The following is a 25916-nucleotide window of genomic DNA, read 5'->3' as shown; positions in this document are numbered from 1 at the left end:
AGTTCCTCCATCTTGTTACCTAGGCTCCTCGCATTAGTGTACAGACATTTTAATTTTTGGCGTTTGGCGTCAGTGACATTCTTTCCCCCGTCGTGCACAGACCTTCTACCACCAGCATCACTCGTTAATCTGGTTTCTACTCCACTATTCCTCCTTGGATCAATTCTTTGGTCTGCAAGGGTATCCCCTCTCACTTTGTTTACTTCCCTCTCCAGGTTATATTCCGGCGTGGAGATCTCCTGAACATCTCCCAACCATCTCCCCCAACTTTCTAGTTTAAAGCTCTCTTGATGAGGTCGGCGAGCCTCCATCCTAGAATTCTATTTCCCTCCTTACTTAGATGAAGTCCATCCTGAGCGAACAGTTGTCTATCCGTAAACACTTCCCAATGACCGTACATCCCAAAGCCCTCCTTATAACACCAATGCCTGAGCCATCTGTTGATTGCCATAATCTTGTCACTCCTTCGTCGTCCTGCTCTAGGAACCGGCAGAATCCCACTGAAGATCACCTGAGCCTCGATTTCTTTGAGCGTCTTCCCCAGTCTGGCATAGTCCTCCTTGATACAGTCCAGCGAGTAACTAGCCGTATCATTCGTTCCCACATGAAGGACAATCAACAGATTCTTTCCCGCTCCTGCTAGGATCCTATTCAGCCTCAGGTCCACATCCTGTATCTTAGCCCCTGGCAGACAGCACACCCTTCTGTTTTCCCGATCAGGTCTAGTTACAGGCCTGTCTATTCTTCTCAGTAAAGAGTCTCCAATCACGTAGACTTGCCTTTTCCTGGTGACAGTGTGATTTTCCGGTCTATCCCCCACACCAGCTGGCCGCAAGTCCTCTCGATTTGTATTCGTCCTTACAATCCTCCTAGGGCTCATACTTCGTGTCGCCTCCATTGACTCCTCCCCTCCTTCTGCAGGACTAGCTGCTCGTCTCTTTTTCCTTGCCCTCTCTCCTTCAGCAGCCTGTTGTGCTCCATCTTCATTTTCCAACTCAGCAAACCTGTTCCTGAGTTCTATTTCTCCATCGCTGGCCCGTCTTTTCCTCTGCCTGGTTCTCCCAAGCCTCCAGTGTTGAGCACTGCCTCCACATGCTGGATGTGAGATGGGCTCTGGCCTTTTACTTGGAGCGGACTAAGTCATTCAGAAAGTCCTCGCAGTTGTTCATCGCCTTGGCCAAATGCATGAAAGGTTGGCCTATATCCATTCAGCAGCTCTCCAACTGGATCACATTTTGTGCATCTGTACCTGTTATGACCTGGCAGGAATCCCCCCGCCATCAATTGTCGGCTGCCTTTTTGGCCCATGTCACCATCCAGGGCATTTGTAGGGCTGCCATGTAGTCTTCAGTTCACATTTGCACCTCACATAATGTGTTCATCTCCCAAACAAGGGAGGACTGTGTTTGGCAGGGCTGTGCTCCATCCTGAGAATTTGTGAACTCCTACACACCTCCAACAGATATAGCTTGGAATCATCTATCGTGGAATAAACATGAGCAATCACTCAAAGAAGAAAAGACAGTGATCTTTTCCATAACAGGTGTTCTTCAAGGTGTATTGCTCATGTCTATTCCACATCCCGCCCTCCTTCCCCTCTGTCGGAGTCGTCTGGCAAGAAAGAACTGAGGGTGTGGGGAGTGTGCAGCACCCCTTATACAGGGCCAGTGCTACCATTTAGGCAGCCTAGGCAATTGCCTAGGGCGCCAGAATTATTGGTGGGCGGCATTTTGCTGGAGGGGGTGGCAGGCGGCTCCGGTGGAGCTGCTGCAGTCATGCCTGCGGGCGGGCGGGCGGACGGACAGTCGGCTCCTTGCGTGGCTTCGGTAGACCTCCCGCAGGCACGACTGTGGCAGCTCCACCGGAGCCGTGGACCACCGGACTCTCCGCAGGCACCACTGCGGCAGCTCCACCGGAGCCGCAGGACCAGCGCGCGGAGCGGTGAAATTGCCGTCCGCCTAAGGCGCTCAACCTCCTAGCGCCAGTCCTGCCCTTATACCATGCCATGGAAACGCCACTCCAGGGGTCGCTAGGAGCGCTCCCCTACAGGTACTGCTAGGGGAAAAACTTCTGACACCGGTGCACGTGGTGAGCATGCACACCTCTTGTGGAATAGACATGAGCAACACATCTTGAAGAACACCAGTTACGGAAAAGGTAACTGTCTTTGTTTTCAGCTGACAATATGTGGTACAATGTAATGTCATCTGAGAGCTACTGTAGAAAAAGTTCCTACCTGCTATGTGTTCATTTAAAAGTTTAAATGATACCAGATGTCTGTAATATTTCATTCTTGTCTCATATACATAATATAGAAAGCAGCATAAGACCTTACATGTGACCAGCAAAGCAATCCAAAATTAAATACTTTCCAAGAGCATGAAATGAGCCAAAATACCAGGAAGAGATGGAATAACACTAGCATGGAAATAACAACAAAATTATTCCCAAAGATGCTGGAAAAACAGGAAAGCAACATAAACCTTGAACACTGAAATAATGGGGAGCCATGTGAATAGTGCATCACTGTAGTGACCTCATGGCAGATGTTAGGGTCTGGGCTAGAGCTGTGCAGGATAGAGAATTAAGGCTCCCTCCCTTTCCTGAGCTGAGCTGGTCTCAGATCTGGAGATAATCTGTATGATTTCCTCCGAGATCTTGTGATAGGCAAATTACTGCAGTTGGGGTAAGGGAATGTGAAAGAACTTGCAAACTCAGCTGAAAAAAAGAATGGGAGACATTGGAATTCCTGAAGACAATCAGTCAGAGTCCCAACTGAACTACTTAATGGGCTATTATGTAAAATGCATGCCATTATTTACTGATAACACCATACTTCTGTGCAATTAGGCTAATATGAAACATGTTAAGAATTAAAAAAAATCCATCAGTCTTATAAACATTATATAGGATCTTCACAGAAATTCTAGTGAATCAAGACTATAGGGCTGCTGGACATTTTAGAAAAAAAGAATAGGCACAATTTTAAGTAATTTTTCATGAATGAGCTTCCAGAGAAGACTGCGAAAGACAAGGACTCTGCATACATTATGGAATGGCATTTGACAGAGTGGAAACACTAATGGGGAGAAAGTACACAGCTGTATATAAAAACCTAGCAGTGGGGTCTTTGATAAGACTAGGAGCAATGAAGCCGAACCACCAGAAAGGCAGGGAGCAGTGTGAATATGTGCATAGAAAACTGATTATGGCCCCTTTCACATACGTCTGAAACAAGCAGAAATTTACCTAGAGTAGGGAAAAGTTTCTCTGCCCTCCATTAGCCAGATGGGGTAGGGGGAGGGAGAATTGGAGAGTCAATTGGCCCTCACACGTTCCAATTTAAAGCTTTTCTAGATTTTTTGGGATCATATGCCTTGCTTTTTAGCTGCCTCATCACCCTCCCTCCCCGTAGTAGTAGTCTGTTGAGTTGAGTTTTCAGGATACTGTGGGTTGGACAGATCATCTGTTTTGGGGGTCAGGAAGGAATTTTTTCCTGATGGATCAAATTGGCAGAAGTCAGTATGATTTTGGTCTTCCTAAAAGCAGTGTGGAGGCACAAATAGGTTAAATAGAGTAGGACTGGGAAGTCTAAGATTAGGAGATAATATAGGAATATTTAGTAAATCACAGCTTATGTCCAGTATCTAATGATACTGGACACATGGCCCTACTGGATACTGACCCTACAAGTGGCCAGCTCCCAATGGTAAATGAAGACCCAGTTTTGCTGGTGGACTGTGGGCCAGTTGGAGAATTGGAGATCCAAAGTTCTTCAGACTGAGGTCTCCCGTTGGTGCACACTGCTCCCCTTGCAAGGGGAAGACAAGAGGATTCATAAGTGAGCTGTATTCTCATGGTTGGCTGAAGAGGGTCTATCCTGAGTTATTGGTTAAATGGTGGGAGACCTGCAGCCCTGCACTGGTCCCAGTTAATTGCCTGGTATGGGAGGAGGTGCGTGCATAGTAAAGTTGCAACTTGTCACTTAAATCCATCCTGTTGGGCTTGTCTAGATGGAGAGTTAGTGGGTGGCAAGCAGGGGCCTAAATCTACAGTACACTAGTTTGCCATGCACTCACTGCCTGTGTGGACACTGCTACCTTGCATTAAAAGTTCTGTAATACACCTTAAGCTGTCTCCAAGCAAGTGATTGCTTGGGTGCTGCTCTTTTAGTGCCCTCGCATCCAGTGACCCCCCGTGAGAACCTGGGGGGCACATCCATCATAACGCATATAGTTTTAGTGTCACAAATCCTTTCCTATCTTCTCCTCCTAACCTTCTAGGAACGTCTCATGAGTTCACTGAAGCCCTGCATTGCAATAATCTCTGCAGCAGAGCAGCTTCTCCAGCAGAGAAACTCTTGATCAGGGAAGCCTTTCTACTTCTCATTTCCACTCATTAAACCAGGGGTCAGCAACCTCCCAGAAGTGCTGTGCCGAGTCTTCATTTATTCACTCTGACTTAAGGTTTCACGTGCCAGTCATACCTTTTAACGTTTTTAGGTCTCTTTCTATATGTCTATAATATATAACTAAACTATTGTTGTATGTAAAGTAAATAAGATGTTTTAAATGTTTAAGAAGCTTCATTTAAAATTAAATTAAAATGCAGAGCCCTGCAGACCAGTGGCCAGGACCCGGGCCGTGCGAGTGCCACTGAAAACCAGCTCGCGTGCCACCTTTGGCACCCGTGCCATAGGTTGCCTACCCCTGCATTAAACTATCCCTTCTCTCACCACCCCCTAGCCCCACTTCAAGAACGTTGACAGGAAAAAAGGAATTGAAATAAAAAACAGACTAAGTCAATTAAGATGTATAAATAATGTCTTTGCTGTAATTTCTTCTGGCATTGAAAGAATTATCACAAAACTGAGAACAAACAGTAAACAAAGTGGACAAGACTAACACACCATGTTTAAAAGTGAAATAGAATATCTCAGCAAATGGGAAACAACCACAAGTTACTAAAGAAAAATTATTTTTTGCTCAGCCCACCAGCCTGATAGGTCTAAAAGGTAAACTAAATATAAGATCAGGAATATCTCCAAACTGATATAATAGTTGAAATTCAGAAGTGTTAAATAATTAAAATGTAAGAACCAAACCAAAAAAAATCCAATCTCTTTCTCTGGACTCGTCTATTGACCTGTAAGTATGACAAATTATATCACTTTAAGCAAGATGGTCATAGCCAACTATAGACCCAGTAATGACAAAGGATGGTGCCTCTAGCTCCAGAGTAGTTTCCCAGACTTATCTGCACTATCCCACAGCATCAGCCCCCACCCCCTTTGGCTAAGTGGCAGATGTAGATGACAGTAGTTTCAGAAATGGGGTACATTTTTAGTTGGACTGAAGTTCATCCCTGATTTTGCAAGCAAAACAGAACTTGATTCTTCAGTTCCCCCAGACCAGCACCATTTGGCTATTTTATGTAAATGTCAATCACCACACTGGTGCTTTGCACTTTATTATACAAAAGGAGAAACCATTGGGTCCAGAGATTCTCTTACACAGACAAATTCCTAAGTCTCCTCACAGGGTTACATTTCTTTTTATCTGGCAAGCATAACATGATATTCTATGTACACCACAGCCTTTTTATTTAAAGAGCAATTATGTTAATTCCTGCAAGATTTCATGTTCAGTTAGGTTTGCAGTGGGCAAGTTTGCAGTCTGTATTTAATCATACTCTCTTGACTTCCATCAGACAAAGAAAAGTACTGTTATTTGAAATGTAAAATCCTACACCTCTTGAGATGTGTGAAAGTCTTACTTGGGTACAATTACATATCTCTCTGCCGGCCTATAACTTCACTGCTCTGCTAGGCAGAAAAATGCAAGAATCCTTCAATTAAACACTAAATCTTTTGCAAGCAAGCTCTTTTCAAGTAAATGAAATAAGAGATTGCTGACAACTGCAGTTTTTGGGATGTGTATATAGATATGCTTAAAATGAGGTTATTTGTGTTGGTATATCATGAACATTAGTTGGACTAATCTTGACAAGGTACACAAAAAGGTTAATATTGCATAATGTTCTACTGTAGGGGTTTGCAACATTTGGCATGCAGCCCATCAGGATAATCAATTGGCAGGCTGTGAGACATTTTGTTTACTCCCAGTGGTCGCGGTTCGCCATTCCCTGCCAATGGGAGCTGCAGGAAGCAGCGGGCAGCTGAATCGGTATTACCTGTAACAGAAGCATTTAATTTATTTAACAATATACAAAACATCCTCTCCCACCTTAATGGTTCCAAGAGTAGCTAACGCTGCAAAAGGTACTTTCAGACTTTACTATTTGTGATCACTAAAGTTCTTGTTGCACTTATCATAAGAGCAGGGATCCTACATGTGCAAACTAGGTAATTTCAATGGGACCGGAAGCAGAGGGGATGCAAGGGTTTTCCATGCAGATAACCCTTAGCTCTACCACAACACATTTTTTTAAAAACTATACATTTATCTTTGTATAACAGGAAATAAACATTTGTTACTGGCAATGTTTTTCTCTACTTTCCCTCTGTTGGCTGATGCATGGCAGTTGCATTGCATCTTGCATTTGGCTATGTTTTAAGACACCATCACTATCCTGTCTATCACTTAGGCCTACAACTCAGGCCTCTCTCTAGGTCCTCACATCCAGGCTACATCTAAATCTTGCAGATTATTTCTGCATAACATCTGTAAGATATGGTCTTTCCTGTCTACCTACACAGCTAAAACTCTTGCCCAGGGTCTCATCACCTGAAGTCTCAATTATTGCAATGTCCTCAACAAATTCAGTCTTGCACCACTCATATCTAAGGCTACGATTTAATCACAGGTATTTTTAGTAAAAGTCATGGACAGGTCACGGGCAAGAAACAATAAATCACGGCCTGTATCCTGTCCATGACTAATATCATAAATACCCAGATTGAACTGGGGGCGAGGGGGGGCAACTCACAGCACCAGCTGCTGGGTGAAGCCCGGGGGGCCAGCTACTGCTGCTTGGATGGTCCCCAGGCTGCAAGAGCAGTGGCTAGCTGCACAGCCGTCCAAGCGGCTGGCTGCAGAGTCGGTCCAGCAGCGCTGCCTGAGCAGCTGGCCCCAGAGCTAGCTTCTCGGGTGGCCCTGGGCTCAGCACTCTGTCCGCTGCAGAAGTCACTGAGGTCGCACGAAGTCACGGAATCCATGACTTCCATGACCTCGGTGACAACCACGGAGCCCTACTCCTATCCATTCAGAACGCTGCCGCAAAGATCATTTTCCTAGCTTGTTGCTTTGATTATACGACCCCCTCTCTTTGAATCCCTGCACTGGCTCACTCTTCTCTATCTTATCAAACATTAAGAGACCTGTCTTCACTTTCAAGATCTTTTATGAACTATCCCCACCCAACCTATCATCTCTCACTTGCTTTCAAGATGTTGACTCCTGCCTCCAACTGGCCCATGATGCCAGCCTCCATTGCCCACTGTTGAAGTTTTCAAACAAGCACCTTCACACTTCCTTTTATGCTGCTCCTCACAATTAGGAGGAGGCTCTTTATAAACACTGGCAAAATTACCTCATTTTCTGCCTTCAAATCCCTCCTTACAACTCTCCTTTGTCTACAAATGCCTACAAAACACTTGAAAATGATTTGACTGCGACTGTGTTATCACTTCTAGTGTGTTGACCAATACAGTGTATTTCTTTGGACACTCTTGTCAATTTATATCTGTGTGTGTCTCATGTTCTATACTTAGCCTGTAAGCTCTTTGGGGCAGGGAATGCCTTTTCCTTGTGTTTCTACAGCATCTAACACAATGAGGTCCTGGTAATATAAATAATACAATAATGATGCATGAGCCATAAACAGCTTGAGAAATGCTTTGGGAAATTTATGGATGAACGGTTCTCTGTACATGGTAAAGAGTCTACCATACATTTTAGGTCTGTGTGTTTTCATGTAAATGTGTCTCCTATAAATGTGGGTCCTGATCCTGATACTCACTAGTACTGTTGTGTAGTGACCTACAAACACAAAGACATACACCAAATCAGAAGGTTTCATGAGAAATCAAAAATATTTTGATCCTTAACTTTCCTTCTGATTTACTCTGCTCCCTACATCCTGGATTCTTTAAAGCAAATACATAATCCATTACAATTCCACACTTCCATAATCCTTTGTCTGTATGATATTGTAGAAAGTTCTGTAATGCTTTTGTTGAAGTGTGAATCTAAAGTTAATTGCTTAAAGGCAATCATAACCCACTTTGTTTTTCTTTGTATTATAATATTCAGTTCTTGATGATCAACGTGGACACTGAAAAGAAGAAAGGTAATATGATCTATTTCTCTTTGAACTGATTTTGGAATCTTATCAAGAAGTTTTCAAAATCTAGTTATGTTAGCTGGGGATTCTTGAAAGTCCTGAAGCTATTGTTTTTGTTTTTGAATATTCACGGTATTGAAATTGTACATTTTGCAACTTCTGAGTCATTCTAACTTAATTTCTGAAAAATATTAGGTATATCTCTGTAAGAAGGGTAACAGCAAACATCAATATTAAGTCAGCATTTATCCACTTTTAAAAAAATGCTAAATAATCAGCAACTCAAAATGTTATAGAAACCTAAATCATTCCATGCAATTTTCTGAGAAACCAATCTGGTTTGTAATTTGGTTATAATAAGTAATCAGTATGGCTGTTTTCTCAGATGCAGATCCTTGTTAAAAAAAACTTTTCCAAACTCCATTCTGTCTCACTTGTACTGTACTATTTAATGTAACAAGACATAAAAATCTAATTTAAAAAAAAATTTACATTATATAATCTGGAAACTTATAAGGTATCCTCTTAAAGAAAAGAATGTATTTCTTCAATCTATTTTCAGCTGTTTTTCAATCAGAGCTCCTGTTGCAATAACATTACTATCGATCTTGGATGCTTGAAAGTAAGCCAGTCAACTAGCAAGTACAAAAGACTTTCAGCATTGAAATAGACAAAAATCTATCTCGTTGCTCCTGAGAAATCACTATAGTAGTTGGGATTTCAAAACTATATTTTAGATTTTATTTAAATTATGAATCTCAGTGACATGTAAGGTGATATAAATTACCTGCCACTGTAACTCAGTCTAAACTTGGACTATTTAAATGCCAAGGGCCAGCAGTAAGATGTATGTTGAAGTATGCAATGATATGGCTTAATTAAACTTATACCTTCCTGTTAGTTGCTTTTCCTTCTACACTCTTCTCTTTATACATCCTCATATTACAGCATGAAAAGGACACCAGCTTTGACACTCACTCAGACTCTATTATACCTAGTACTGGTGTGCACCTTACCTGTATCACACCTTGCATACCACCTCTGCATTTGGCCCATTGTTCTTATGTTTTACTTCCTTCCTACTTTTACTGTCCGAAAGAGGAGAGTAAATTTTTGGGAAGGGGCAAGGAGGGGAAAAAGTCTGTTGAGAGAAAATGTCAACAACATAGATAAATGAAGGGTTTTAGTCCTTTTTCCATGGTATTCATTTAAAAGTTATTGTTTTAATAGTTGCATGTAGGATGAAGAGCTATAAGAGACAGATTGAGATAAACGTTTTATCGTTTAAGTCATTCTTATGAGTTACACAGTAAACTATCCTGTTCAGGTTTAAAAAAACCCCACCCATAGTCAATGATCGATTATATCAATAATTTATTGTTCTGCATAAGAAGGTAAAATGAGATTTCAGGCATAACATCAATGTATGAATTGATAGCAACTTCAAGTACAGAGCTGGATACAATAGTATAAAATAACATTTGTTTTACTATGGAAAACAGCAAAAATACAATAAAAAATCTGTACTTGGATGTAAAAACATTCAATTATCTAAAAACCAAACAGCACAAATTGAATATGCATAATATTTAAGACATGTTTTGTCACCTTTATCCATAAAACCTTATGAGTCATAAACATACAGTATTTTTATTGTAATGGAGGAAGTTTATCAAGAAGTGGGTTTGTAATTCAGTAAAATGGGCACGCTCTTGTCCAATCAATAAAACTGACAAGCTAAAACATTTTTTGTCTTGACCTAGTACCATATATGGCAGCCTCTACTTTTCTTGGTAAGAACACACTGCAATAATGCTAGTTTTTAAAGAAAGATTTACTGGAATGGGCTGTCCCATTCTCCTTTCTAATAACTCATTAAAAACTTATTTCTAAGAGCTTAAAGATTCCCCCACACTTTATTCCTTTTGTTTGCTGTGTGTATACATGGTTTCATTTGTCCTTGTTCTCTCATCACCAGGACAATTAAATTAACTTCTTGCTAGGAAAAAGGTATGTGACCACCCTGTGTTAAATACTGCCATTGCCTCACAGAGGATCAGAAAGCAAGCTTCTCTGAAAAAGGAACAAAGTGTTGTGGAGCTTTCAGTCTATCACCCACAAAGTAAGAATATTGTATGAGGCCCTCCTAGACCCCACCAATATGGGAATAAGTCTTAAAATTGTTTCAAAAGAACATCACAGCGCCGGCAACAAGCCTGCAGGGCATCCAGAATCCCTCTGTTTCTAACAGGGTTTTCAGACCATTACAGTTTGCAAAAACAGTTCCCTTATTTAAAAGATATAGTACAATAGTGGTCTGATACGTGACAGTTTACTAGCAGTATTAGCATATTGTTTAATATGACTGACTCTCCCCTGGTATAAAAGGACCAGACCCTGAGAAGTGCAGAGCACCCTCAGCTGCAGCTGTCTGCAAAAGAAAGTGAGGGCACTCAGCATCTTGCAGGTGTAGCCTCCAGTGATTTGCTGAAGAACATTCTCTGTACAAATAATTACATTTTGAATAGTTAAAAAATAGAGAACATTTCTCCAGCGCACACTATGACTGTGATTTTCATGCAATTAATATAAATCACTGAGATGTTATTTGTGTTACAAACAACCTTAAGTCCACCAGAAAAAATAGTGAAATCTGACAGATATGTTTGAAATTACATTAGGCTGTTCAACTACAGGATACGTGTCAATAGCGATATATAATATGTGTCAATAATTCCAGTACAAACATTCAAAAACTCCTAAATTTTTGTTGTTGCTGTATTTCAATTGTTTCATCTAATTTTAAACCAAATTCAATGAGCCCAAGGCTAAATATGCATTTAGGATACAACTGCCCAGAGCTGATGGTTTTATCAGTATATAAACTAAAATATTTACATGGAATGTTGATTTAATTTACAAACACAGTGTTTCTAATTACCGGCACCTACTAATCTGTTATTTAGAAATGATCACACTGATGAGAAATTCAAAAACTTAATATCCTTTTCAACCCTTTCATAAATATAAGTTTCACTGAGTTCTTCTCTTTTTATGCTAACATAAAATAACTGTGCTTCCTGTTTGAATGCTACAGATATGATCTAAGTTAGCAAGTTCATTCACACGCTGCACCTATATTACAAATTCACTTGCACAATTAATACACATGCTTTACTCTTTCATTACATGTGTACTCACTTGCTGCATATCAGTAGTAAATCAAGAAAAATGCGAGGTTACCTATGTTAAATATACATGATTTACCATATATTTGCTTATTCTATTACACAGAAAGCTATCTGAGGTTTCAGATGTATCTGGGCAGTGTTAAAGGTAAATAATTTTCTTTGTAGTGAAGTTTACAAGTTTAAACTCAAAGAAAAGTTTTCAAATCTAAAACAATGCATTTTGACACTATATATTATTCAAAACAAATATTGCTATGGATTTTTTAATAAAAGCAATTCATGCACTGCAACTGCTTACTCAAATCTCAAAGATTTCCCCTAATAATTAGCTGCTAATAAGTTAAAAGTATTTTAAAGAACACTAGAAATGTCTGAAGTGATTTAAAGTAAAAAAAAAAAAAAACCAAATCCCCCACAAAACCCTTACTATTACACAGCTATTCATGCCAATATACCTCTGATCTTATAGAAGATTAACTCACAAAGAAAGATTTTTTAAATTATATACATTTAAATAACCTATATTTTCCCTTATTTAGATAAATATTCCCAAGTTGTTGTGTTGCAAAGCATGCACACAAAGAGTTTCAAGACCTGCATACTCACAGCAAAACAGTAGCCGCAGAAGATGTAGTTATTTTACAGCATATTTTACAAGTAAGCCACTGAATCCTTAATTTCTCTCTTTTGGTGAAACATTTAAATACAAATGAACACTAGGATCACTCTGTACACATCAGATGAAGCTCACACTTTTAGGAAAGTAAAACAACCCCTCTTGATACTTAACCCAGTTAAAACTCTTAATGTCTTTCTTAACCAGAGAAATATTTGCCATTTTTGCCTGTTTTAGTTCTCTTAAGCGCTCTTAGTTAAAGTACTGATAACCTCCAAGTGCTCATGTGCAACTTTATATGACAGTAGCTATGTTAGAGACCACCACAGCATTCAATATTAATTAATATCTGTGCTACCCCTCCATTAACAAAACTCGACTGGGAGATTTATATGTAAACAGTAACAAGGCGTCTAGTAGTTTTGGGTGCACTACTAACTCAGTATATTGCATCTGATAAGACTTGGATTCAATGTGATTTTATTGTCCCCGAATTCGGAACAGGATGGTTTAAGATACAGAAAAAGAAGACCTGCATTCCAATTACACCAAGTCCTTAACTACAAGTCAGTTTGCCAAAGTTAGAAAACCCTCACACCAATTAAATGGCAACTAATTGAGTTCTAACCATGCACTTTATTAAAAAGATTATGAACTATCATCATTTATATTTCTTATTTGTAGTGTTATGAATGCAACCAGCTGACTGGAACCCAAAAGGTCTCTGTTTCCAATTTGTCAAATGTTGTTTTCAACTCATTGTAAGCTGTAGTGAGGTCATCGTTGACTATAACTTTGTCAAAGAGATGGCCGTATTGGCTTTCCATCATCTGGGCAGATTTAATCATTTCTTGAAAATCTTCTTCCTAAGAAAGTCAATATAAGAAATCAGTCAGAAGTACAATTGAATCAGTTCACATCTGTGTCAAATGCAAATCTACATAGACTGTTTTAGTTAATTTCATATATTCAGTTTATTTCATATATTCAATTAAGCCAGTAGATGGAAACTGTGCCACTGACCATGAACTTTTGAGAAACCATCATTTCAAATTAATTCTCTGTGACTATTTTCACAACTAGGTTTGGTCTGACAAGGCAATTCTTACCCCCTTTCCCTTATAGCAGTGTAATTAGCCACTAATTGATAATTAGAGACACATTTCTGTGGTAGGAATGCAAGTGGAAAAATGTTTTTAGCTGTTTACATTAATGGTGCACTAACAACTGCATTACATAAGTCTCTGGTTGCTATTAGCAAAGGATTTATTAGAGCATGGGCTTTACTTTTTCAAATGTACCTCCAACATGTTTTCTATTTTTCTCTATACATACATGTGTAGAGGGTTTTGTTTTTGTTTGGTTTGTTTGGATTATTATTTTTTAAACAAAATTAAAAAACAGTAACTGTAACTGTTCCCAAGGTACCCCAGGGTTGTCAGGCATCTTGCCCTCTGTATGAGGAAGCCTTGTCTGTGCTTGCTGGGAGTCAGCTCCCTAACTCCACTGGCCGTGGGAAACACAAGCACTCCCACTGTGCCCAGGCTGTGTTGTCCCTCTGCAGATTAGAGATAGGCACATACCAACCCCCGAGCATCCCCCAGAGCCGGGGTTCTCAAACTGGGGGTCGGGACCCCTCAGGGCGTCCTGAGGTTATTACACGGGGGGTTGCAAGCTGTCAGCCTCAACCCTAAACCCTGCTTTGCCTCCAGCATTTATAACAGTGTGTTAAATATATTAAAAAGTGTTTTTAATTTATAAGGGGGGTCGCGTTCAGAGGCCTTGGTATGTGAAAGGAGTCATCATCACAATAGTTTGAGAACCACTGCCTAGAGTGTCCAGCTCCTGGTCCACTGGACACACTCAGAATTTAGAGATTTGCTGCTTCCAAAGGAACAGTACCTCCCCCACCTTAAGATCACAGCTCCACTTAACATGCAGCACTTGCATATGTTTATGATGAAAACAAGCAAACGTATATTTAACAAAGAGAGCCCAGTGATGTAACATGAACTCTAGAACTTAGACTTATTGAACTAGTTACTGTTATGTCTTGTAGAACAAAAGCTCACCCAAAATCCTACCAGCATATTACAGCCAGGTCTGGCTATGATCTTCCATTCATGAGACAAGTCACAGTCAGATTGCCTTCTCAGTGGAAAAGATCCTGAGTGTCTCTCTGTACCCCTCATTATACCTCCCCCACTCCAATCTGTTATCTTATATCAGACAGATGCCCCTGCTGGTTGTTTTTTTCCTGGGTGCCTCTTTCTTGTCAATTTTTTACAATCTCTTGATTAGTATTGGGCTCAGTCTGTAGATAAACCTAGATTGTGAAGCGGACAACACACATATGACCAGCCAGAGAGAGATCAGCATCTCTTCCCTCCTACCTGACAGGAGCATATTTATCACTTTCTGGTGACTTGCCTTAACTCACGTACCTTAAGAACATAATTTTAAGTACAGATTCCTAATTCCTTAAACACTGTCCATACCTATATTTTGCAATGATTATGACAACTAGTGGGCTCTTGGTAGAGATCTTACATGACACCCTTTGGTACCCTTAATATGCATACATCTGACCCTTGTAAAATGCTATGCACACCCCGCCCCCGCCCTCTGCCAGTTAGCACCAAGAGGCTTCTGGGTCACAGTAATATCTAAATTAAAGAAAACCCAATGTACCGTCATAAAAAATCCTGATTTTTCTTAATACTGTAACAGTATTATTTATGTTGAAGACAATAGCATTATTTCCTCTATAAAAAATAATTTTTTGCCTGAGTTGCGATAACATGAAATGAAATAAGAAGCTCAGAAAGTCCAATGTAGCTCTGCAAAAGTGAATCACGCAATTAAATCACCCTACTAGGTTTATGGCACTAGAGAGACTGGGCATGCGATTAATACAACAAATAATATGTATACATAGACATGCACACACTTAAATGTTTTGAGGCACCAGTTCCATTAAGTTCTAAAGGCATTCAGCGACCTCATCTTCAAGATAAACAGTTACAAAAACTCTTGACTACTTCACCTATTCTCAGGGCCGGTGCAAGGATATTTTGCGCCCAAGGCGAAATTTCCATCCTGCACCCTCCCACCCCCAACATTGCTTATTATAAACTTTCAAAACTGAATACTGCATAATGTGGCATTGTTCATTAGAATTAATACATGTTTGGCTTGAAAATTTATTAATTTCATTATTAAGTCTATATATTTAATGAAAATAAATGGCCTTGGATCTCCTGCACATGGCTAGAGTCCCTTCCCCTGTCCCCCATGAAAGGGCTGTTTTAGGGATCAGACACAGAGCTGGGAGTCGGGATCTGGCTTCTATTCTCCACCCTGGCACCAACTCACTGGATGACTTCAGGCAAGTTACTTCCCGGTTCTGGGCTTCAGCTCCCCTCAGCGCTAAGGTGTGAAATGGTTCCTTGTTCCTGGACTGGAAAGTGTAATGCAGGCGGGAGGAGGTGTCCGAAGGCCTGTCTTTCCCACAGGTGTGAGGCGAGGACAGAGTTCTGGCCTTTGTCTTGACCATACTGGTTGCTTAACTCTGCCCCATGCCAATCACTGCTGAAGCCCCTTACTCAGAGAGCTCTGGCCCAAGGCTGAGGTGTCAGTGTCATTCCAGGCCTGATTTTCAGAGATGCTGAGTACCTGAGGTTCCCCTGATGTCTGTGGGAACTCCAAGGTTCTCAGTACTTCTGAAAGTCAAGGCAATTTAATTTGAATGCTGGGCCAGGACTGAGCCTGCAAAGGCAGGGCCATATACACCCCTCAATCCATAGCAGATCTCCCATCAATAACAATACAAGCAATCAAGAGAATGATGAGGGGCAGTTGGCCCAATGCTGGGAGAGGGGAGGATATAGCCCTAATGTGGTCACTAAACTTCTACCCAGTAAAGTTACTGGTGCATCTGCTGTCATTCAGTGGGAGAACAAAAATCTCTTGGGTGCTGCAGCCTGCCCAGGGTTCAGCTGCACTTAATTTGAGTTGCTTGCACACTTGCAGTGATTGCGCACCACGCAATTGGTCACCCATGTTACATGAAAATCTGGCTCTGACGGTGTTGTAATTAGACTTAACAGTTACTGGTGCATTTCCTAGAGCTGTTGTCCCAGGCTGGCTGCAGACTCAGGCAGACAGAACTGTGTTGGCTAGACACCCATCACCTTTGGAAGATTTTCATTGTAGCCATAAGGGCTCAAGACAGCCGTGTTTCTTCACTGAAAACTTGCAGTGTGCTGCACCTGAATCCCAGATTAATACCTTGTGTGGGCAGGTGCAGAGCTCAGGGCTTGAAGGCCTCTGGTCTAATGGTCTGAACCAGCACAGAACTAGGAGTCTTACCTCCTGTGTTCAAAGCAGGACTCCGACAATGACTCCCCGGGTGACCTTGGGCAAGTCACATCCCTGTTCTCTGCCTCAGTTTCCCCCAAAATGAGGCTCCATTTACCTGCTCCACCAGGCTGCAGAGATGGATGGGGATGAAGCCTTGGAAAGTGCTGAGGACGGTTACACTTTTGCAGCTCTTTAACCCTGTATCCTCTGGCAAGGCCATGATCCACTCCCACAGGTGGACCGGTGGCCAGGGTCTCCTCTTCCTTTCCCCCCTTCCCCTCCTGCCACTGCATTGCTGTCAATAGGGCCAGCTGCAGGGGGGCTCATGTCACCTGCTTGATCTGCAGCTGGCAGCCCTTGGGGGGCAGCAGTCGCGGCTGCGGCAGGGGGTCTGGGACTGCCAGAGCTGGAAGGAGTGGGCTAGAGAGTGATGCAGCAGCCTGGGGGCTCAGGGAGGAGGCAGCTCCGGGATGGCAGAGGGGGCACAGGCAGGCAGTGATGTGGGGCACGGCGGAGGGAGGCAGCGGGGCCTGTGGTTGCAGAGGATGCCCACAGAGGTAGGTGCTAACACAGCTGCGAGCGGCCCATCCCCTGCCGGGAGCAATAGTGTTAAAATAAATTTTGAGGCACTGCTTTTTGGCATCCCCAAATCTTTTCACCCTAGGCAGCCACCTAGTTTGCCTAGTGGTCACACCTGCATATTTTAACAGATTCTAAACATACTTACTGTGAAGGGTTTTGCAGCCACTTTTTCATCTTTGCTTGAAATAATCTTGGAATTTTTTCTGGTCTCTCTCAAACGCTCAAGTGATGGAGGTTTTATAAATATCACAAATGGTTTAAATTCTAATGTTCTTAAATGCTTCACAGTCTGGGAAGGGGAAAAATTATAATTCATTAGAAACAGGGTTTGAATTCATTCCTTGCACTGGAGTTTGCAACAACAAAAGAAGACTCTGCTATGACACTAAAACTATAAGGCATCTCTTGAAATATACGTTTCATTCATTTGCATCCTACTTTCTTGAACAGCATTTATTCTTTGCATCGCCTGTTGCTACTTGAATGGCAAGAAAAATTTTGTTTTCAATGAAAGTTGCCAGTGTTGGTAAATCTGATCAGTCTGGCAGAAGTAAAGCCAATGCACTGTTATGGGCCATCCAAAGAGATGGTATTAGTAATTAGAAAAAATAAGTTAGACAAAAGGGTTTTTAGTTGATGCACCAGGGAGGAGTAGCAGATTATTTAATAGCTGATTTTAGGAAGGGTAAGACTTCCTACTGCCAAATTCCAAAGATAATAGAAAAGGCTTTCTGCAGCCCCAGAGCAAAAGGGCACTGTGATAAGAGGACAACCGCTGGTTCTCCTCAAACCTTTAAGACTCATTGAGTTCATTCTGTGCTGCTGTTTATGCTTCACAGGGGGATCAGATGACTGTTGCCTATTAAGGGAGAGGTTACTTACCTTACAGTAACTTGAGTTCTTTGAGATGTTTTGTCCCTATACATGCTCTACCGTAGGAGTCTCTCAAGCAGTAACTCATCAAGGAGGTGGGTGCTGAGGTGAAAAGTCTAGGATAGTTTGGAGGACTGAATCACTAAAGATGGTGTCACCTCTGCAAGCTGGTCAGATGGTTTAATGCTTGGCAAATGTATGTATAGAAGACCATGTAGCAGTCCTGCTGATTTCTGTGATGGGAATGTCCCTCAGTAGACCTATAGATATGAACTGAGGTCTAGTCGAATGTGCTGTTGTTACGTGAGGGGGCTGCATAAGAACATAAGAATGGCCATACTGGGTCAGACCAAAGCTTCATCTGGCTGAGTATCCTGTCTTCTGAGAGCTGCCAATGCCAGGTGCCCCAGAGGTGCCGAGAGTCCGACCGGTGCCGTGGCGAGGGACGGTGTCAGGACTGAGAGCAACGTTGAGAGTGGGAGCGACGTCTCAACCCAGAGCGCCTGCGGGATCGTGATCTTGAGCGGTGCCGGTCTGCTATGTTGACAGACGGCGGTCTTGTCAGGGTTAGCTTGCCCATGGACTGTAATACCCGCACCGGCGGTGCCGGGGGTAGGGGTGGTGCCGCCTCGGTGATGGCGATCAAGTCTCTCGCCATAGAGAAAGTCTCCGGGGTAGATGGCAAAGTGAGCTCTACCACGGCAGGTGCCGGGGAGCTGTCAGGTGTTGGACTCAACGGCCCTCGTGGGGCTGGAGTCGACGGTACTGGTTTCGACTGCGCCGCGGCAGGTACTGGTGCCGGGCGGTCAGACCTAGGCGCAGTCTCTGGCTGCAACGCAGGTGTTGCCGTCTGACCTTTCGCTGTCTTTGACCTCGGGCAGAGGGAGCGGCGCGGGGTCGATTTCGGTGCCGGCGGTGGCCAGTGCCGGGAGTCCTTAGGCATACCGGCGATGCCTGGTGCCGTAGGGGTGCCTCTGCTCACTGACTGGCTTGTGCTTGGTGCCGAGGGCGACGGTGTCAGGGCCGCTTCCATGAGGAGCTGCTTTAACCTGATGTCCCGCTCCTTTTTAGTTCTCGGCTTAAAAGCCTTGCAAATTGGGCACTTAGCCGATAAGTGCGATTCCCCTAGGCACTTCAAACAGGAATCATGGAGATCTCCTGTTGGCATCAGCCTATGACAGGCCGAGCACTGCTTGAAACCCGGTGAGCCAGGCATGAGCTCCGGCACCGGGTGTGGGAAGGGGCTACCCCCCGAAGCCCCAAACACTTACTAACTAACAACTATAACTATGAACTATAACTAAATCTAACGAACTAAATATATACAATAACAGTTAACAACACTATGAATATAACAACTAGAAGAGACTACAAGTAGCTAGGGAAGGTGGAGGTCAGCTAAGCCGCACTCCACTGTTCCAACGACCGACACGGGCGGTAAGAAGGAACTGAAGGGTGGCCGGGTCAGCTGAGGTATATATCCGGCGCCATAGCGGCGCCACTCCAGGGGGCGCCCAGCCGACCCGCTGAGTGTTGCTAGGGTAAAAGTTTCTCTGACGAACATGCACGCGGCGTGCACACACCTAACTGGAATGCATATGAGCAATCACTCGAAGAAGAACATCAAGTGATCCATTTCTTGTTACCCATTCCCAGCTTCTGGCAAACAAAAGCTAGGGACACCATCCCTGCATACCTGCGTTTTCACAGCAGGTCAAGATGCAACCTGAAACCCACTTAGACAGCCTTTGTGTGGAAATCAGTTGGCCCTTCATCCTTTCTGCAAACAATACAAATAGCCTGGGAGAGGTCCAGAAGGTTTTAGTCCTGTCCAGATAGAAGGTAAGGGCCCTTCTGACTTCCAATGAATGAAGACTTGATTCCTCTGTGGAGACATGAGATTTTGGGTAGAACACTAGCAGGTTAGTCGCCTAGTTATGTTATAGTCTGAGGAGGGGACTTAGTATAACTTTGTCTTTGTAAAAGGTGGTGTATGGTAGGTCAGTCATGAGTGCTCCCAGCTTCCCCATTCATCTTGCTGAGGTGATGGCAATTAGGAACAAAGTCTGGAGGGAGCAGGTAGCCATTGGTTAAAAGGAGTGTTTCCTTAGGATGATTAGAACCAGTCTGAGGTCCCATTGGGGAGCCAGGTATCAAATGGGAGGAAAGAGGTTGTATAGACCCTTGAGAAATCTGACTGCTGTAGAGTGGACAGAGACTGAAAAGCCCTGGATGAGTGAATGGTCAGATGTACCCTGAAAGAGCTCATTTGAGACTCTCTGTTTTTATTTCCAATAGGTAGTCCAAGGTCTTCGAAAATGGAACTTCCAAGGCTTGAGAAGATGGGACGGAGCAGCAGGATTGGAAGTGTTTCTACTTTTGAAGATAAGTCTTGAGAGTACTGGGCTTTCTACTTGATAAGAGAACTGACTGAACTCTACCTGAAAAGATTAACTCCATGCTGGGAGCCACTGAGAAGCCATGCTCTCAGATTCAGGGAGGAGGAGTTGGGAATGATGAAGCTCCCTGAGTTCTATGTCAAGAGGTCCTTCATGATAGGAAGCCTGAAGGGTGTTAACCCTGAGAGGTGGATGAGGTTTGGGCACCACACCTGTCTTGGCCAAGCTGGTGCTATGATGATAGCTTTTTCTCCTCAGCACAACTTGAGGGAGGTCTTTAGGGCTAGCGGTATAGGTGGCTAAGCATAAAGAAGGATACGGGGACGTGGTGTTATCAGGGCATCCCTAGGAGAGTTGTGACCGTAACCTCCCTTGGAGCCGAACAGACAACATTTTGCGTTGTTTGTGTTCACACAGAGGTCTATGCTGGTATACTTCAGGTCAGGCAGGTGCTCTGGAAGACACCTGCTTATGATTTTGGCAGAAGTTTCTGCTTAGGGAGTTTGCAATTATATTATGGAGGTCTGGCAGATAGACTTCTGATTTCTATCCAATGAGAAATGCACCAGTTCCACAACTTTAGTGACACTGTGCATAAGGATTGGGATCTTCCTGAACCCTGGTAATACATCACTGCCCTATTGTCCAGCATTACTCTGATTGGGTGACCTCATGTGGCCTTGAGGAAATGTTAGCAAGCATATCTACTGTTCTTAGCTCCATGATATTGATATGTAGTGCCAATTCCTATGCTGACCATTTGCCCTGTGCTTTGTCTCCCTGTAGGTGAGCTTCCCACCATAACAGACACATCTGTTATGAGGGTCTTCAAAGATGCTGGATGTATGAATGGGGTTCAAACAGTGTCTTTCCACCATATAAGAGAGTCTAACACCTTCCGAGGCACTGACGTGTGTCTGGAGAAGATTGTCTGTTTGGGGTATACACTACTCTTAGTCACGTCTGGAAGCAACTGAGGTGTATCCTTGCATGGGGAATCACATATGTGGTGTCCAACATGTGCCCAACATCTGTAGGCAAATCCTCAGGTTATTTGTGGGCTGAACTGTAATGTTGAGATTAGATGGGATATGGTGGAGAATCTCTCTTTGGGAAGGTAAGCTCTTGCTATTTGGAGTGTAGAGTAGCTTCTATAAAGTCTATTCTCTGTACTAAAGTTAGCATGGATTTCTTGTGGCTGAAACATGGGTCCAGAGATTTGAATAGTGTTAATGACCTGGACATTGCCGACTGGACCTCTTTGGGTGATTGGCCTCTGAGAAGCCAGCCATCCAAGTATGGGAATGCTGATATTCCCCACTGGCAGAGCCAAGTCACTATCACTGAGAGAATCTCTGAACTGCTCTTGGGGCCACGGAGAGTCCACAGGGGAGAACTCGATAATGATAGTTATCCACCCCATTACAAAACACAGGAAGTGCTTGTGAGAGGGGTGGATAGTTACATAAAAGTAAGCATTCTCTAGGTCAAGGGCCATGAACCAGTCTCCTGGGTCTGAGGATGGGATTACGGTAGCTAGTGTCACCATTCTGAAGTGTTATGCTAGGACGCAATTGTTCAAGATCCTGAGCGCAACGGTTGGTCTCCATCCTTCATCTTTCTTGAGAACAAGGATGTAACTGGAATAGAACCTTCTTCCGATGAACTCTGGTAGAACCAGTTCTGTTGTTCACAGGAGAAGACAATGAACTTCTTGACTTAGGAGTTCCTCATGAGAAGGGCCATGAAGGAGGATGGGGAGAGGGTTGGGAAGAGGGATGGAAAAGAAGTGGATAGAGTAACCCTCTTTGACATTCTCTAATATCCACCTGTCTGAGGTAAGAAATTCCCAGGCTAAGTAGTGGGACACTCAATCTCCCAAGAGGGGGTAGTCGCACAACAGCTGATTCGGAGTGGAATGGATTGCTTGATGCCCTTGACCAAGGTATCAAAACTGCCTCTTAGAAGCAGGAGCTGATAGAGTAAAAGTAGGGGTGCGTGGCCTGTGCTTTTGCAGTTTGGGTTTTCTTCGGAAGGGCTCTTGAAGTTTAGGGAAAGTGTGCTGTTGGTACTGGAATGGTCTCAATCTTGAGTGGTTTGGGATCTAATAAAGCACTTTTTTGTTGCAGGCACATAAATCCCCACTGATTGAGCGTCTGGAGAGAAGAGTCCATATTTTCACTGAAGAGCTTAGGCTCTTTGAATGGGAGATCTTCCATGGTATTTTGAAATTCTGGAAGACTGGAGAACTGGAGCCAGTATGCTTTTCTCATGACCACCATTGTGACATGGACTTTCGGAGGCTGTGTCAGCAGCTTCTAGAGTAGCTTGTAGGGAGGTTTTTGCAACCAACTGTCTTTCAGCAATGGCAGACAGAAAATGATTTTCTGGTCTTGTGACAAGTTGCTCAATAAAATGTATATATTTGGAGTATGTGTTAAGATTGTATTTTGCCACCAAGGCCTGGTAGTTGGCCATATAAAATTGGAGAGTGACTGATGAGTAGCTCTTCCTTCCCACCAAGTCCAACTTGTCAGATGGATTACTTGTCAATGGAGAAGGCCTAGAATGAGCTTGACAGCTCCCTTTCAGTGGCTGCGTCAATTAGCAGGGAATTGGGGCTAGGATGGGAAAAGAAGTGTTTCATTCCTTTTGGGGGATATAGTATTTATCTGCCTGCTTATAGTTTGGTGGGATTGTGGCAGGTATATGCCACAGGGAAAGTGCAGATGATAACACCTCACTGATGGTTCTGAAATCATCAATGTAGGAAAGTCATGGTGGCATTATTGTGTCATCTGGAGATGAAGAGGACTTTACAGAGGGAAGCAAGATCTTCTTGGCCTGGGACTATTGCTCCTTCTGTATATAGTCTGGTAGTGGAGAAGTGTGAGGTTCTGAGGTGCATAGTGCTGCAGTGTGTAGTACTGGTCAGTCTGCAGGTGTTGATAGCGGGTATGGTACTGGTGAATACTGGTGCTTTTTCTTAGATATATGATAGAATTGGTTGCTGTACTGACCCATGGGTCTCAGTAACTTTACTGGAGAGGAGAATAAGGGAATGGACCGCAATGATAATTATAGTCTCTGGGCCTACAATGTTTGGTAGATTCCCTAGGATTTTTGAAAAGGACTTATGGAGTATGGTAGCACAATACTGGGATGATCGCTTTACTGAGATCTCCAGTTCCAATGAGTCCTCTCTTGAGCTGAGAGAGAGAGAGAGAGTCCCCAGTGCCCTAACCAATACTGAAGGCTGGAGACATAAGCAAGTCTCAACTTGCAGCTGTCAGGACAACATTGGGCAGGTGGCTCCAGTAGATCTCAGTATTGGAAAGTCAGGTTCATCAGAGATTGAAACCCACTGAAGAAAGGAACTTAGAAGGAGTTGGAGGGCTCTAATAGCCTTTAGATGAGATTTGGGTTGGTACCAAAAGGGGAAATGCCAACTGGTGAGATGGAAGCTCTTGCAAGACTGAGGTGGTTGTAGGGTCATGTCCCACCTCAGACATATGGTGAGATCCGGGTTCTGCGAAATGGATGGTAGCCCTGTGTGTACTGCAGAGTCACAAGGCATCAGAGTGCCACCACAGTAGTTGCTTTGGTGGTAGGTTGTTGTCTGAGCATGGCTTCTTCCATGGTACCAATGCCTCAGTACTGGATTCAGCTGGAACCTCTGTGGTATCCTTAGAGGAACAAGAAGAATCTCCCAAGACTGGGTTTTATGGGGAGATCTACCCTGCTTCTTCACTTCCCTGCTTGGAGAGGTATGTTTCCTCTTTTTTAGAGTTTTATTATCTGGGGCCATAGATGAGGCAGCAATGTGAGCTGAGGTGGCCTATGATGTAGAGGCTGATGTAACTGGGAGGGGGCGGCAAGGGGGAAAGGGGTGGTGAAGCGAACTCTGCTGGAGCTAGAGCATGTTCCATTAATAGCTGCTTAAGTCTAGTCTCCCTGTCTTTATCTGAATCTGCCTTTGAAAACCAGACAAAGCTTGCATTTAGAAAGGTTGTAGGAGTGCCCCAAACACCACAGGTAACTGGAGTGTCCATCACTGTGGGAAAAGGACCTGTGGCATATCTAAGAGGACCTAAACTCCAGGATTTGGGACATAAGTTGTGCTCCAGCAGAAATGAAAGCTCTAAGAAAAGAAGAGGGAAGGAAAGCACTCTCTCCCTCTACAAGCACTAGAGTGAAAAATAAAGTAAATGGACAAAAAAAAGGAAAAATACAATAAAATAAATATGAAATTAGGGTAAAAAGGATTCACAAGGTGAAAGCTGGGAAGCTAAATGCAGCTGACAGCAGAATGCTCTGGCTCAAGCCACATACCCTTGTTCAAAGTACAATGTAGTAGTATTCTGCACAGGTGTGGGCCCGTGGATACTACTTTTCAGTCTCTGATCGAGAGCACATAGATGCTTGAACATCTTACAATGGAGCACCACAGGGGGACATACTCAAAGAACTAAAACATATTCCTCAATGTAGCTCTTGCTGGCCAGTAACAAGTTGCTGCCAGATAACTTGCAGCCACAGTATCAAGTACCTTCCTCCTCCTGCAATCCTAGCAGTAGCTGCAGAAGCAGCTAGTTGTACAGTATAGGGTTGAAACTCCAAAATGCCAAATGCACATGTCCTTAAGCTTAAACTGAGTTATTTGAATTTGGTATCGTATTTCCAACTGAGATCTTTCTAATGAGAAGACAATGACATTATCTCATTTTAATAGCTAGAAAAAAGCTAATTGTTCACAATAATTTACCATATGCTACTAGATCAAAATTTCCTTTTTTATAATTTAAAAACTGTTAATATTAGCTAATGCAGTTTTCACAGTAAGTGCAGTGTTGCACACATAACAATTCAGCAAGCAAATCCAAAATTGTACATTTTTTGTTGGTGACTCATCAAAAGTACTATTGATCTAGGTTTTTGACTCTGTGACATCAGTTTCCTAAAGCCATTATTCAACCAGTATATATCTGTGCCATCCCCTTTTCTTACAGAAAGCCTCTTTTCGCCAATTTTCTAATAAGGAACATGACATAATATTTGGATTAATGTGAATAAATTTTTGCCATTGACGCCACTGAACATTTACAATAAATGCTATTTAGACAGGGAATAATCATGTCCAATTACCTACAGAACACTCTTTAAACCAACAGCTTGAATGCTTCATCATGCAGGCACTTGTGCACTGGGTAAGTCAGGAAAAGTGGAAGACTTCAACTGTTTCCATTTAACATCGAAAATCATTTTTCTGGCTCCTGAATTTTGTGCTGCACTACAGGATATTTGAACAATACTCAAACAAGTCAAAGGTGAACACAAACGCAATGGAAAAATCTGTTCTGAACAATGTATTTCAAATCCTAATTTTATACATTTATTTCATTCAAGCTTTATTTAAATGTTCAAATGCACAAGTTAAAGTTGCACCCAGACAATAATGAATATTGGAGGTGGGGGTTAATAGGAAGGGGTACATGCATACAAAATAGACACAAATGATGACAGCAGCCCCTTCCCTCTACAGAATACTACTCTATTTATCTGTTATTCAGCACACTGTATATTTAATGT

General features: G+C 42.8%; 1 protein-coding gene and 1 long non-coding RNA gene across 6 annotated transcripts in view; one reads left to right on the top strand and one right to left on the bottom strand.

Annotated features, from left to right (window-relative positions):
- Positions 1-9661: 9661 nt before the first annotated feature.
- The window catches only part of MPP7 (membrane palmitoylated protein 7), a 360464-nt gene continuing 344209 nt past the window's right edge, over positions 9662-25916 (bottom strand). For all 5 annotated transcript variants that reach the window (XM_030550282.1, XM_030550284.1, XM_030550285.1 and 2 more), the window contains 2 exons: positions 17201-17344; positions 9662-12977 (listed from right to left, as the gene is read on the bottom strand). In XM_030550282.1, coding sequence (XP_030406142.1) covers positions 12798-12977; positions 17201-17344 — 324 coding nt within the window. In that variant the 3' untranslated portion in view covers positions 9662-12797. The remainder of the gene's footprint in view (positions 12978-17200; positions 17345-25916) is intronic.
- Positions 12081-22757, top strand: LOC115645519. Its single transcript, XR_003998768.1, has 2 exons — positions 12081-12152; positions 20227-22757. It is a non-coding gene; the product is annotated as an uncharacterized LOC115645519 (long non-coding RNA).

The sequence above is a fragment of the Gopherus evgoodei genome, chromosome 2, assembly GCF_007399415.2.
Source record: "Gopherus evgoodei ecotype Sinaloan lineage chromosome 2, rGopEvg1_v1.p, whole genome shotgun sequence".
Taxonomy (NCBI): domain Eukaryota; kingdom Metazoa; phylum Chordata; order Testudines; family Testudinidae; genus Gopherus; species Gopherus evgoodei.
This window is presented reverse-complemented; position numbering and strand designations above follow the sequence as displayed.